We start from the raw sequence: 13,617 nt of genomic DNA, 5'->3' as shown, positions 1-13,617 counted from the left end.
CCCCCCCAGCCCAGCCTTGCCACCTTGCTAGCCTTGCACGTGATAGGCGCAACCTATGCAAGAATCTTCACAGCTTCTCTCATCGATATTGAGGAGGTCCCCGCACCCCTGGGACGATCAGTCTTGTACCACTTAACGAGCATGTTGACGGCGACATGGCGGGAATCGGGACATGGCCTCTGTTCAAGGCGTACAAGGCAGATGCGCCCTTGATACGAAACGTCGTGGCAACCGTTGCTCAGGCTGTTGATCGATAGCCTCCCTCAACCCCGCTGCGAACAAATCAGAAATCTTCCAATACTTGTCCGATTCAAGCGCATCAATCAAGCCATGCAATGCTTGATTCACCTTGACTGGTACAGGACGACCTGTCTCAGCACAGATATCGAGATCTGCGAGTAAGAGGGACGCCGATAGTCGAATCTCACCAAGATCTGGTAAGTTGATGCCATAAGCGCTTTCAGCGTCCAGTCCTTTAGTATCAAAGGCGCCGAATCTGACAAAGCAGAAGAGGCATACCGCTGCGAAGAGAACACTACGCGGAACGTGTAGTGGCTGCATTTCTCGTGCGGGAGTATCGTCAAGGATCTGTTTGATCGCGACTGCATGCAGGGCACATCGCTGCCCGGCCGATGAAGCAGTCCATTCCTTGATATAGTCCTGAGCGCAACCGTCAAGACTGTTGATGCCCTGTGCTAGACACTTCTTGATGATGTCGAAAGAAGCATATAGCGACAAGCACGCCGAGTGCCAGAACACTTGTAAACCCGACCGATCATCCGAAGCATCGAGGAGAGACTGCAACAACTCATCGTATATCTGTTGGAGTGCATTTTCGAGTCTTGTGACACGTTGGCGGGTCAGTGTGCCGTTCAAACGTGCTTCTGTGATAGCAGCAACGATGCCTGCGATCTTTATAAGGACGGATCAAGCGGACGTTGCCTCCGGGTCCTCCTGGTAACAGCAAGCGGCCCAACGATCGGCTGTTGGTGCGTTGAAAAGATGATCGGAGGCCGCACGGGGCACTTTAGTGGGACCGTAATCAAGCAGAGGCTTCTGATTGTAGATGGTAGCAAGCTCTGCGTCTTGATAGTAAAGTGCAAGCACTGTTCGAACCTTTTCTTCTGTGTTTATCCACGATTGTCAGGCACGGCTATCAGGTGCCGCAGCTGTAGAAGAGGGCAACTGCGTGTAGTGTTGAACCTCGTAGAGTTTGATGCTCGCTGCACAAGTCACAATCTTTTCGTGCAGCTGACTGGCTTTCGGCAGGTAATTGTCGGCACCAGAAAGCAGTGCACAAGTCTGCATCAAAACAGCTGCTTGCATACCATGGGTTTGACATCGTGAAATACGCCAGTGTCCTGTTCAAGTTGTGCAGTGACTTCAGCCCACACATGTTCAAAAAGCCGTTCTCCCTCGGAAAGCATTGTCATCGAGCTGTTGAAATGACTACCGACAGCAGCAATTCCATAGTAGAGTAATGACCCTCTGCTGGACTCGATTGAAGTGACGTGGAGCATGGGAAAGACCGGTTGAAAGTGTCGCAAGTAGGCACGAACGCACAAAGCCAGGAACCCTTCATCGTAACTGGAGAGCTCATTGCGTTCTGTCCCCAAGCGGATTGACGGTGTCGATCGGTGTTTGACAAGGTCGCTAAGACCAGCTGGCGAATCGGCGACAGATCGTGGAGATTCGTATTGCGACGTACCATTAATCATTTGCTTCCGTGCTGGTCCTGCTTCTACTCCTTCCACTTGATCTCGTATGAATGCCTTGTGCAAAGACGTGGAGGAGCCCGATGTGGCGACCACAGGAAGAGAGACTGGTCGGTCAAGCCTCGTAGTAGCATGTGCAAGGCGAAAAGCAGCAGCCTGCTCTCGTTCTGACTCAGATGCAGAATCGAGAGATACGACATCCACATCATCCATCATTGGCAGCGAAGTGATTGACCGCGGCATCACGGCGGTGGATGGGAACACAGCTGCAGACACCGAAGACTACTGTCTCGGTACAGTTCGTCGAAGGCCCAGGATATCATGGGCTAGTGGCGCCGTTCACACAATAACGAAAGTCCATCCATCCAACACGTGTTGATGCAATGATCGGGCTCTCTCTCTCTACCGAACAAGCTGCGCATCCCCGTACAAGTCATATCGATGCCAAACTAAGTATGAGTATGCGCTCTGATACACCATGACAATATATGTGATGGCCACAAAAAGTGATTGAGAAAGAGAGTGCGATACGCGTCAAATCGTGCTCACGCGCCATATCACGTGATTCGTGGGTGAATGTTAGTTTAGGGGCTTCGCCCGGACGACCAAAGTGGCCGGTTCATACTGTAAGTTTCCAGGTTTGCTTGGCCAGTCTAAGCCACCCTAGCTTTTAGGCTGCTTGAGCCCTACAAATATGGCTGATTTATCGTTGTATGTAGGGATGCACTCTGGGCTTCTAGCCCATAATGAAGCACAAGCATAAAAACGGCAAGTTTGGTTGTTCGGCCGGAAGGGGGCTTACGAGCCCAGAAATTTTGTAGGCTCTAGGCGGAGAATCCGACCGGCTCTTTCATGTCCAGGAGCAGTCTACTACTCTACAAACTACATCCGCTGAGATTAAGCTTATTAGTGATTGGGAACAGCCTGATTGAGGTCCTATGGTGTGTTTGATAGGGCTTTGGTCTTGCTTCCTCAAAGAACATCAGTACCGAACATGAGCATAACGAGAGCTTGCAATGCAACCGTGCCATCTCGCAAAGATCCCCAAAGAAATGTATCTCGTATGAAAATAAAGCGTGGTACTCTCCCACTTTCAAACCAGGTATTCACCAGACAACCTAACAACTCGGCAACTTACTCAACCGCCCCTGATCCCCCTTACAGTTATTCACCGTACTAACCTTCTCCGAGTCCCCATTCCCCTTACTAACCCCCTTATACTCCTGACAAACCTTCTTACTCTCCCCACAACTCCCCGAAACCGTCGCCACATCCCCATAATTCGAATTGATACCGACCAAATCGCTCGTCATACCCTTAACCTTCACATTCGACACGATGACGTTCCGGGGCCCGCCATTGTTGCTGCAGTCGCCGCAGGAACGGTACAGTTTGCCCGCGTTGACGACGGTGTAGTCGCTGATCGTGACTGTGCCGCGCCCGTTGTGCTGGACGACTTTGTCCTTGGCGTTTTGGGCGCCGCCGCCTTGGATTAGGGCGTTGCCGGTGCCGAGGATGGAGATTGCGTCTGGGGAGTGTTAGCAAGCGTATCCTGAGTATGAGCTCAAGCGAAAGGGGGCGGAGATACCCTCACAAACATCCCTAAACCACACATTCTTGATCGTGCAAGCACCCTTACAGTGCACGCCCTCGAGCGAGTCAGCGCCGATGATGACGTTGCTGAGGGTTGCGCCGTTCTCGAGGATGAAGACTGCGCTGTCAGAGCCGGTGTCGTCGTCGCTGTTGCAGGGGTGGCCGCGGTCGAATTCTTTGTTGCCGCCGTCGAAGGCGCCGGAGATAGTGCTTGGTTTTGAGAGGTGGACGATGCTGCCGGAGCGGGTGGGGATGTTGAGGGTTTGTGCTGTGGTTAGGGTGAGGAGGGCGGTTAGGGCGGCGATTGTGATGGACTTCATTTCGGTTTTGTCAGGAAGTGAGAGACGAATAAGACTTTGCGTTTCAAGAATGGAAAGCCGCGCAGCAGCTGGAAGATGAAAGTAGGAGTTTGCAGTGTAGCTACTGCGAGACTGGCCGAGAGAAAATCGGTACTGCTGCGTTGCGGAATACCTGTGATCTATATGTTCAATTTGAGCTCGAAGCTTTTGCACTGATGATTGACATGGTGTGCAACCAGGTCATGGCTGCGGCACAATCACCCTGTGCAATTTCGCTTGTGTAGCCAAGTCATTGTTGCTTCGCGGACGAGAATTCGCAGAGTCAGCATTGAGGGCCATATTCTGGCTATTTGGCCGGGATATACAAGCATGATCTGGGTAATAGAGTTCTGGGAAGCGTGGCGAGGTGTGCTTTGAGGGAAGCGCATGCCAAGACCAGTCTGAAACCAGCGCATAATCTCGGCATTTGCTACGCGAGCCACCATCTGAGATGCTGAAACGGAAACGCACCAGCCACAATAGACCTGGAAGAGCCTGTCGATGTGAGCAGCATGACCATTGTGTGAGTAGAAAATTGGGTCCGTGTCAATAAGGGTCAGCTCCTAGAGTGGTAGGAAAGAATAAGAAAGATGGCGAATTTTGGCATCAAGTGACCATTCGTGACCATTCGTGAACCAACATGATGTTGATTATGCTGGGACAAGCGAAACAAGCTCGTCGCTGTCAATGACAGACGTACGAAGAATCATTGCATCCGGTCCTTCTCCTCGTCCAAGAACTCACCAAGCAATGTCAGGGCTTTTTTGGCTGTGTCCGTCTCGACTGTGAAGTGCATCCTTGTCCTGCCCTCGAACTCACCCTTTCGATCACCGAGGTCGAAGCACGAACTAGCAGGAGCCATCAGTACTTTTTTACTATCCATCAACCTCTTGCAGAACTCAATGTCGTCAACGGGTTGGCCGGTCCTGTGATTCTTGAATTTCACAAATCCAACACTACCAGCTGTCGGTCGTACCCATTCGCACTGCTCTGAATGCTCGTCAATGAACGACTGAACGAGATCCAGATTAGCTTTGGCCATGCTGAAATGCTTCTGCAGGATTGCTGGTCTGCATCGCGAGCTGAGGACTTCGGTGGCTATGGCTTCATCGATGGTAGAGACAAACTGGCATGTGAACATCCGATAATGCGTAAATTCATCCATCAGGCGTTGTGAGCGTGTCGCGATCCAGCCCAAGCGCACACCCGACAGGCCATAAGCCTTAGATAGCGAAGATGTAGTCACAACCTTATCGTAATCGAGATCTGCATGCTCAATCATGGAAGCTGGCGTCTCGTCGGTGTGAAAGAGTGGTCGAAAGATCTCGTCGCAGTGAATGACGATGTCATGCTGCTTAGCGATCTGAATAATCTCTCTTTGCAGCTCAGTCGAAAGATGCGTTCCGGTTGGATTTGCGGGGTTATTGAGGATAAGCATCTTCGTCTTACCGGGTTTAATGAGGGCCTTCAACTGCTCGAGATCTAGGGACCAGTTGTCGGCCGGATCAAGACGCAGGTATGACATCTCGCACCCGATGTCCTTTGGCTCGTCCAGCAGTGGACCATAAATAGGATACTGGCAGATGACATGGTCTCCGGCTTTGAGCAGAGAACGTTGAACAACATGGTTGGCGCCAGTCGCAGCGTTTGTCACAATAACATTGCGAGCTTCGATGTTCGATCTTGACTGGTCATATATCTCCGCTATCGTCTTTTGCAAGGTCGGTCCTCCTTCCGTCAAACTCAAAGTCCTGTTCATGATATCGAAAGCTGCTTTTGTCGTCTCTGGATCAGAAGAGAGCGAGACTATTTCTTGCAGCGAGAGATAGGGTGTGGCACTGCCGCCCACAACGGCAACAGCATTCGGTCCATTGGATGTTAACCACTATAGATGGTGTCAGCTGCAACATATATGCTATGTATTTGAGCTCACCGACTTTAACGAGCTGGAAGTCCATATCGTGAGCCATCGTGTCGTGCTGGTATTGTCCTGGTTACGTTCCTACTGTGTTTCAGTTCCGTCGTTGATGTTTCTCAGTTCGTGGCGCTTCTAGCTTGTGATATTTGTATTGCAGCGACTCATAAAATCACGTGAGCTATCGCGCCCTACGATTACATGAACAGGCCCAAAACAGGATCTGCTACGCGGTAGCCAATGAGTAAATCCGTGTCTGCGCTTCGAGTGTCGTGTGCGGCCTGATCAGTCATCAAAGTAAAGAAGAGCTAGAATATCTGCTTCTGTCAGGACGAAGATATTGATGTTCTGTAGGCTGTATTGACATGAAGTTTCCTCCCGTTCTCGAGCTTTACACTCTGCAACATTGACAGCAAAAGAAGCAGAACCAGCATCCGCAATCCCAGCAATCTTCATAATCCCTTTCACAGCCACCACGTATCTGGGCCTTGGGCTGTTCTTGCTTGTTTCTCTGCGCTGTTCTTGGGCTTGTGGTTGGTTCCACGGAACTGGATGTACCGGGGTCCGATATCGTGTTCTGTACTGGCACTAAGTCTGGATGTCCGTTGAGCTCGGAGGCCAAATGCGTCATATTGAGAAATGCGTAGGCCGGACGAGCTTTCTGAAGGCGATCGGCCGGCTCGGAGTGGTCTTGTGCATTCATCTTGGATGATAAGTTCTCCTGCGATAATTCAATTGTGTTAAGATGTACGACTTGAACTTGCAAGATGAACTAAATATGCAGGTACATATCCGCCGTCTCCCGTCTGCTGGGAATGCGCCATGGCGTGCGTGATGCGACCAACGGAGCCCCTGTAGTGTGTTATAGTCCTGAGTAAGGTGATGTGAGAAGCTTATTGGATTAATGTAGCGATACAATTGAACATGTCATGGTGATGGTACAGTCGTGTACAGTCTATAACTCGTAACATAGTCCCTGAGACGGATTTTTGTTCGTCCCGGAGTGGGAGAGATGTACAGGCTCGAAGTGATGGGTCGTGGCGCAGCTATCAAGGCGTTGGGTGAGCTGGTGTGTGCTGTGTCTCGGAGCCATCGTCCCAAAACTCGATATCCTCGTCACCCTCTCTTCCGATCATTTCGCCTTCCCTCATGCCCAGTTTTCCTTTCTTCAGCAATTTTGTCAAATCCTTATCCGTGCCAGCCGTCCTTTGCAAGATATCTTCCAGTGTAGATTTCTGGTCCATGAAAATCTTCAGGTGGTCAGAGATAACATGTCTGTTCGCGCACGATGGGCACTTGATCAAGATGGTACCCTTGTGATAGCCATGTTTTGTGATCATGTGGGCAGACCTGTGGTGACACGGCTTGCAGGTAAAAGTGATCTGGTAAGAAGGCTCTTCAGGGCGCGGCGGGGCGTTCGCGGTGTCGGACGCTGATACAGCCAGCGATGAGTTGTGGCGTTGTGCTGGCTTTGACCACTGTACTGGGGTGAGTCTAAGGCGCGGTGTTGGCCTTTGTGATAATCTTGAGAAGGATCGGGAAGGCGTCTTAAGTGCTGTGGTGAAGGATCGCTTGGCCGCGAAGGCTCGGAACGACGCTATCGACTGCATGTTCCTCTGTCAAGGTGATCTTCTGTGACACTGTTGGTGATATACGGGGTGTAGAGGTAACAACCTTACAAAGAGGATGCGACAAGGCAAGAGCCACCGGCCATGCTTTCACGCTAAGAATTTTCGGCCTGAAGAGGCAAGAGCGCAACTGGACCCTGCCAAGCATGACGACGGAAGTGGCCCGAAAGGTCGGCTGCGGGCAGGTGCAGACTGGACTAAACCACGCAGGAAGGCTCGAAGTCTAACCATTGAATGCTTCACTTCCTAGTCGATTTATGAGTACTGTAGCCTTGCTTTCTTTCCAATTTCTCCCTCATTCTACTGCCGCTTCTTTCGACGACTATAGACCGAGTCCCTAGTCAGAACTACCCTACTCGGCACCCGAACAAAGGCACACGCAGCATAACCTACACCTCAATCACCTCAACTGCTGGCGCCACACATCTCCCGTAGTCTCACACGATACCACCACCGAGCATAAGGACTACCGAGACTACTGAGCGCACACCAGCGCCGTCACACAAGATGATTGGTGCTGGTCGTGGAAGAGGGCGAATAAGGGCACCAAGAAGAGTAAGACACCCTCCACCCTCACTTCTTTCACTTTTGAGACCTTCATTTTAGCCCACTGTAGCCTTGCCAAAAGATCGAAGACATATGTCCCCACCAAGTCCTCTTTGCTTGTTCCTGTCATGAAATTACGACTGTATTTCCTCACCTCAGAACATAGCTAATCATGAATCTTCCAATTCGGCAGGCATTCACGAAAGACGAAGTCGATTTCGAGCAGACGTGGGAAGTGCTACACAAAGCCTTCAGAGAAATACACGCCCGCAATGCCTCGAATTTGTCCTTCGAAGAACTATTTCGCAACGCCTACAAGCTGGTCCTGAAGAAGAAGGGTGATTTCTTGTTCGAGAAGGTCAAACAGCTCGAGATAGATGTCCTCGATAACGATGTCAAGAGCCAGGTTAGAAGGCTGGCTACTCCGACATTACTGATATCAGGCGCCAACGATTCCTCATCCATCGAGAGACGCGCAGCAGGAGAGAAGTTCATGCTACAACTCACCAGATCATTTCAAGAACATGCTACTGAGGCTGGAATGATCACAGACGTGCTCATGTATATGGATCGCATCTCCACTAGTGAAGGTCGGAAGACTTCGGTATACACGGTTGCCCTGGGCTTGTTCAGAGAGCGTGTTCTACAAGCAACGGCCAATGAAGATCTTGCTATGAGCATATTGGACTTGTTGGAAATGATCATATTAGAGACCATTTCTCTAGAAAGAAGCGGAGAAATGGTAGACAGACCCCTCATCAAGGCTAGTTGCCGGATGCTGGAAAGTCTGTACGAAAGTCTCAACGAACAAGAGAGCACACGCCTCTATCTCACATCCTTCGAACCCAAATTCCTAGAAGCCAGCCGAGACTATTACCGCAATGAAGGCAAGATGCTCGTGCAGGAAGCAGATGCTACTACCTTTTGCAGCACCGCCACGAGGAGGCTCAAGGAAGAGGAGGACCGATGCCAACAAAGCTTATCTACTCATACAGAACCAAAGATCAAGTCGGTAGTCGAGCAAGAACTGGTTTCGGCACACATTACAGATGTCATCAATCTGCCAGGCACAGGTGTGAAGAATATGCTCGACAATGACAAGATGGACGATCTGCGCAACATGTACGAGCTAGTCAAGAGGGTCGATTCAAGGTTGAAGCCGTTGAGAGATGCAGTGCACAAGAGAATTCTCGAGCTGGGCAACGAGATCAATAGGTCCGCCAATCAGACAGCCACCGAGGCTCCCTCAAAACCAAAGCAGGAGAAGAAGGATGGTGAGAACAAGGGCAAGGAGAAAGCTGGTCCTGCGAAACAGCTAAATCAACAAACTATCGCAGCGGTCAACTGGGTCGAAGAGGTCTTAAAGCTCAAATCCAAGTACGACAAAATATGGGAGCTTGCTTTCAAATCCGACAACGTTATGGAGAAAGCACTTGAGGTCAGCTTCCAAGACTTCATCAACGAGAATAATCGGAGTCCCGAATTCCTGTCGTTGTTCCTCGACCAGTACCTGAAGTCCAGCGGCAAAGACAAGTCTGAAGCCGAAGTTGACGCTTTGCTTGACAACGGAGTGACTCTAGTGCAATACTTGGCAGACAAGGACGTTCTGGAGACTTACTACCACAAGCATATGGCTAAGCGTCTACTGATGGGCAAATCCATAAGTCGTGATGTCGAACGACAGATGCTTGTCAAGATGAAGATGCGACTTGGCAATCAATTCACTTCAAAGATGGAGGGTCTACTCAAGGACGTCGAGCTATCAGAGAACTTGACAATCGGTTACAAGGAACAGATGCAGAGACTTGGCGAAGGAGTTACTCACAAGATCGAGTTCGAACCGAGCATTCTGACCACCACTGTCTGGCCGATCACTATTCCAGATGCTGACCGCTCCTGCATATTTCCCAAGGAAGTTGAGCTGGTCAAGGAATCTTTCGAGAAGTATTACCTCAACAAGCACACAGGCCGTAAGCTTACCTGGCTACCACATATGGGTGACGTGACCATGAGGGCAACTTACGAGAAAGCTGGCAAGCCAATCACTTACGAAATTTCTGGCTCGACTTATTGCATGGTCATTCTTATGCTGTTCAATGAGCATGAGCGGCTCACAATGGATGAGATACAGCAGCTTACCAACATCCCCGCCGAGAAAGTCAGCCAGACTCTGCTGTCCATCGCTGTTGCACCAAAAACTCGACTTTTGAAGAAAGAACCAATGACTCGAGAAATCAACCCTTCCGACGTCTTCTCATACAATGAAAAGTTCGAACACACTTTCCGGAAGTTTAAGGTTGCTCTTGTTTTAGAGGGACAGAACAAGGTCGAGACTGCCGAGCAGCGCAAAGAGACTCAAAAGAAGGCCGACGATGAGCGAGGCTTAGCTATTGATGCTGCTGTGGTTAGAATCATGAAAGCGCGGAAGACGTTGTCCCACCAGCAGCTGATGACAGAAACGATCGATATCCTGAAGAGCAGATTTCAGCCGGATGTGGCTATGATCAAGAGGAAGATCGAATCTCTCATCGAGAGAGAGTATCTGGAAAGAGGGACGGATAGTGCCAATCCTTCTTACAATTACTTAGCATAGTGAGATCAGAGGAATGAGCCAGAAAGGGTATCGGCACGGTGAACGGCGTGAATGATGACGAATTGATGCATCTACGGCGCTTGGATTTTAGCGAGGTGTTCGGCGACACAGTCCGCATTTGAGCTCGTCCTTAATGGTATGAGGCACAATTGGCTCGGGCAGAGGACGACAGGACTTGCAAGCCGGGTTTATACATGGTCGGGACCGGCTGTAGCATAGCAAGCAGGAGACATACCATGTCAAGCCGGCTTCGATGTCTTATAGCATAATCCCGACATTTACTGTGAACAACGAACGTTCCTATCGTTTTCTACAGAGCTCATGTGAGCCTTAGCCCAAATTCTATGTACATGTACGTGATCTTTTTTGTTATATTTCTTTACACCAATTTCGTGTATGTCAGTGCCATAAATTTATTCTCTTTCAGGCATTTCAACTGCCCACGTCAGACGATCAGCTACAGTTATTAACTTGACGTGAGAAGATTGCACCACGCGCCACCACATGGCAAGGGTCGGTAACAGTTTCAAGCATCCTTGAAAACACCACGATTCCAATCTCACACGTCACGAGCGAAGAAAGTAGTAGCGCAAGGCTAGCAACTTCCGACAGCAGACCACAACCACCAAGCAGGTCCCAGTGGGCAATTTACTGTGTCAGGCGATGTGACCGCTTATCAAACAAGAGCATTCTCTCTCATCTTCATCGAATTCCAAGCCAGCAGAGAGCAAAAACACAGCAAGCCCACTCACCTCCCCACCTCTTGGCTCTCTACTTCTACAGCACACACAATGGACATCGACATCTCCGACATCCTCGCCGACATCTCCCGCCCCACACCCTCCTCCTCGTCCTCGTTCCCATACCAAGACCAACACCCCTCCTCCTACTCCCACTACGACCCCTCAACAGCCTACACAGACCACATCCTCCTCACCCGCTCATGGACATCCGAACGCTGCACTCCCACTCTCCTCCCCTACCCCACCACTCTCATAACCCGCATCATGGATCGGATCCGAGCTCAGATCAGTCGTATTGAGGATCTGACGAGTGGGGTGTATGATAGCAGTTCCGGGCGAGAAGGTGGTACTGGAGGGGCGAATCTGAATCTCGTGCTGAGTATACTGCAGACTGACCTCAGCCGGACACAGTTTCTGGTTCGGAGTTACTTGAGATGCAGGTTGGCGAAGGTGACGAGGCATGGGATGTATTATTTGAAGTATCACGTTGATGATCACGTTGGCGGCCAGAGTGAAAGTGGTACTGACGGGGACACGAAGAGTCCGCTTCTAAGCACAGAGGAAACAACATACCTCCGCCACCACGCCACCCTGCTATCAAACCTATATAACTCATCTTTTCTTATGTCGTTGCCGCCTAGTCTAAGGAGGCTGGATGATAATACGGGTGGGAATCGGATGGATGAGGGGCCGGATAGTGCGGGTGGTGTTATGGTTAGGTGTTTGGCGGGAGAGTGGAGTAATGAGGGGGAGGTATTTGGGGGGGACGAGGGGGGTGGGGCGATGTTGAAGGAGGAGCAGAGGGCGACGGTTGAGTTGAGGGTTGAGAGGGGGGGTGTGCTTGTGGCGAGGTGGCGGGATGTGCGGGGGGGTGTTGAGAGGGGGGATCTGGAGGTTTTGTGAAAGACTTGATTCATTGAGTGGCAGGACAATTGAGTTCATGTTTGAAGTTTGTATAGCATTACAATGTCGGACCTGCCGATGGTTTTATGCTTGCGCGGTGCGGCTGATCCGCAGCCTCCAAACTATGTTCTATGCTTGTACACCGCAGAGTGATTCTACATGTTTACGGGCTCTACTCAGCTTACTCGGGTGCAGCGTTCCGCCTTCTCTTGCCTAAGTCATCCCAGTTCGCTCCGGTAGGTGGTTGTGTTTGGCGTGGTCGGTGTGCTTGCTGTTGCCCACGGGATCGAGCTGGTGAATACACCGGCTGTGAGCTCTGCGCGGGTCGTTGTGTCCGTGCCTGATGTTGGTTATGGTTTAGAGTTCGTTGTGGCATCTGCACTGGATTTGCTGACTGCGTGGGCTGTATCACTTGAGCATGTTGCGCTCTCTGCGTCTGTGCTGGCCTCTGCATGGCGTTTGAGATACCGATCGCCATGGTTGATTGTGTCGGCATCTGTACTGGAGGCGTTGATGGCAATGGTGCCGGCGCCGGAGCTTGCGGTTGTGCTCCCATCGGCCCTTCGTCAATGCTCTTTTTCCACTCGTACATCTTGTAGATTTGTGCACAAGTATCATGAGCGGACATTTTTTCACGGCCGTATGTCAGTTGTTGCCTGTTCCAATTCCCGCCTTCGGTGTCGAACCTGGCGGCTTCACAAAATCTAATATCTTGGAGACCGACGTTGACACCTGCTACGTCTGCATCGCTTGGAATCTCGCCTAGCTCGTCTTGATAGTCCGAGGGCGTCCGCTGCGGGTTCGACTCATAGACGAGGAGATCTGGATCGAAATCGATTATGCTATGCTTTTCGTCTAGCTCGAAGTCATCGGCCTGAGGGAAGGGTACGTCAGCAAGCCATTTGAGGATTTTCTTGCCTGCTTTTGTCTCTTCAGGTTTGAGAGCGCCTGGGTCAACGCACCAATCGTAGTCCGCAGGCAGACCATTGGGATATTTGGCAGCTAGCTCAGCTTCCAGCCTCGCTACCTCGGCTTGGTGATGTTGGACACGGAGCTGTGTCATGTTCCATTCGGACAGTTCATGTGGGTCGAAAATGGTTGCTCGAAGGTTGGCAGGTCGTGGGATTGCTGGTAGTGGGCGCGGATGTGGTAACACTAGCGGATCGTTCCAAGGGTGCCCCTGTGCAAGGGCGGCAGGCTCATACGTTCGACTGAGAAAGGGGTTCCGTCGGAGGACGCCGACCGAGAAGATACCTCGTTCCTTCGGAGGTTGCTCTGGTCCATCAGCTTTAGCTCCACCTTTAGACTCGTGGTTCAAAGCATCCTCACGCCGGAGCTGAGGTGGCACGTGTTGGCCATGTCCTGCTGTGCGTCGCTGAGCTGGTGGAGGACGACGTGGAGAAGTCAGAGTTTCAGCATGTGCTCTGAGTTGCTCGTCGAGCCGCGCACTGGTCGTCTGCGCTTCCTGCACCGGTACTGCTGGAGGCTCTGGTGGGCTTTCTTGCTGGAAGTTCGCCAGTCTGATAGCTTCAGTTTCGTCAAGCAGTGCCTGTATTGATGGGGAATATTTGTGTTCCATTTCGTGGTCAGGAAAGCTTTCCAATTGTGAGAGTCTTTGGTTGTTCTTAGTTTCCTGGGTGATC

General features: G+C 51.0%; 6 protein-coding genes across 6 annotated transcripts; 2 read left to right on the top strand and 4 right to left on the bottom strand.

Moving 5' to 3' along the window:
* Positions 1-183: 183 nt before the first annotated feature.
* On the bottom strand, positions 184-3,628 carry PMZ80_000214 (uncharacterized protein; the record flags this gene model as incomplete). Its single annotated transcript, XM_064868668.1, has 3 exons — positions 184-905; positions 2,854-3,243; positions 3,304-3,628. 3 exons carry the CDS (start codon positions 3,626-3,628, stop codon positions 184-186), a joined length of 1,437 nt encoding a protein of 478 aa, XP_064734165.1.
* A 724-nt stretch (positions 3,629-4,352) lies between these two features.
* PMZ80_000213 (uncharacterized protein) lies at positions 4,353-5,616 on the bottom strand (the record flags this gene model as incomplete). Its single annotated transcript, XM_064868667.1, has 2 exons — positions 4,353-5,531; positions 5,584-5,616. The coding sequence occupies 2 exons, from the start codon at positions 5,614-5,616 to the stop codon at positions 4,353-4,355; spliced, it is 1,212 nt and encodes a 403-aa protein (XP_064734164.1).
* A 994-nt stretch (positions 5,617-6,610) lies between these two features.
* Positions 6,611-7,171, bottom strand: PMZ80_000212 (uncharacterized protein; the record flags this gene model as incomplete). Its single annotated transcript, XM_064868666.1, has 1 exon — positions 6,611-7,171. One exon carries the CDS (start codon positions 7,169-7,171, stop codon positions 6,611-6,613), a length of 561 nt encoding a protein of 186 aa, XP_064734163.1.
* A 736-nt stretch (positions 7,172-7,907) lies between these two features.
* Positions 7,908-10,328, top strand: PMZ80_000211 (uncharacterized protein; the record flags this gene model as incomplete). The annotated part of the gene is made up of 1 exon (XM_064868665.1): positions 7,908-10,328. The coding sequence occupies one exon, from the start codon at positions 7,908-7,910 to the stop codon at positions 10,326-10,328; it is 2,421 nt and encodes an 806-aa protein (XP_064734162.1).
* A 791-nt stretch (positions 10,329-11,119) lies between these two features.
* On the top strand, positions 11,120-11,974 carry PMZ80_000210 (uncharacterized protein; the record flags this gene model as incomplete). The annotated part of the gene is made up of 1 exon (XM_064868664.1): positions 11,120-11,974. One exon carries the CDS (start codon positions 11,120-11,122, stop codon positions 11,972-11,974), a length of 855 nt encoding a protein of 284 aa, XP_064734161.1.
* A 181-nt stretch (positions 11,975-12,155) lies between these two features.
* PMZ80_000209 (uncharacterized protein) lies at positions 12,156-13,553 on the bottom strand (the record flags this gene model as incomplete). Its single annotated transcript, XM_064868663.1, has 1 exon — positions 12,156-13,553. One exon carries the CDS (start codon positions 13,551-13,553, stop codon positions 12,156-12,158), a length of 1,398 nt encoding a protein of 465 aa, XP_064734160.1.
* Positions 13,554-13,617: the final 64 nt, after the last annotated feature.

This window comes from Knufia obscura (genome assembly GCF_036327395.1).
Source record: "Knufia obscura strain CCFEE 5817 isolate CBS 148926 chromosome Unknown scaffold_1, whole genome shotgun sequence".
Classification (NCBI taxonomy): Eukaryota; Fungi; Ascomycota; class Eurotiomycetes; order Chaetothyriales; family Trichomeriaceae; genus Knufia; species Knufia obscura.
This window is presented reverse-complemented; position numbering and strand designations above follow the sequence as displayed.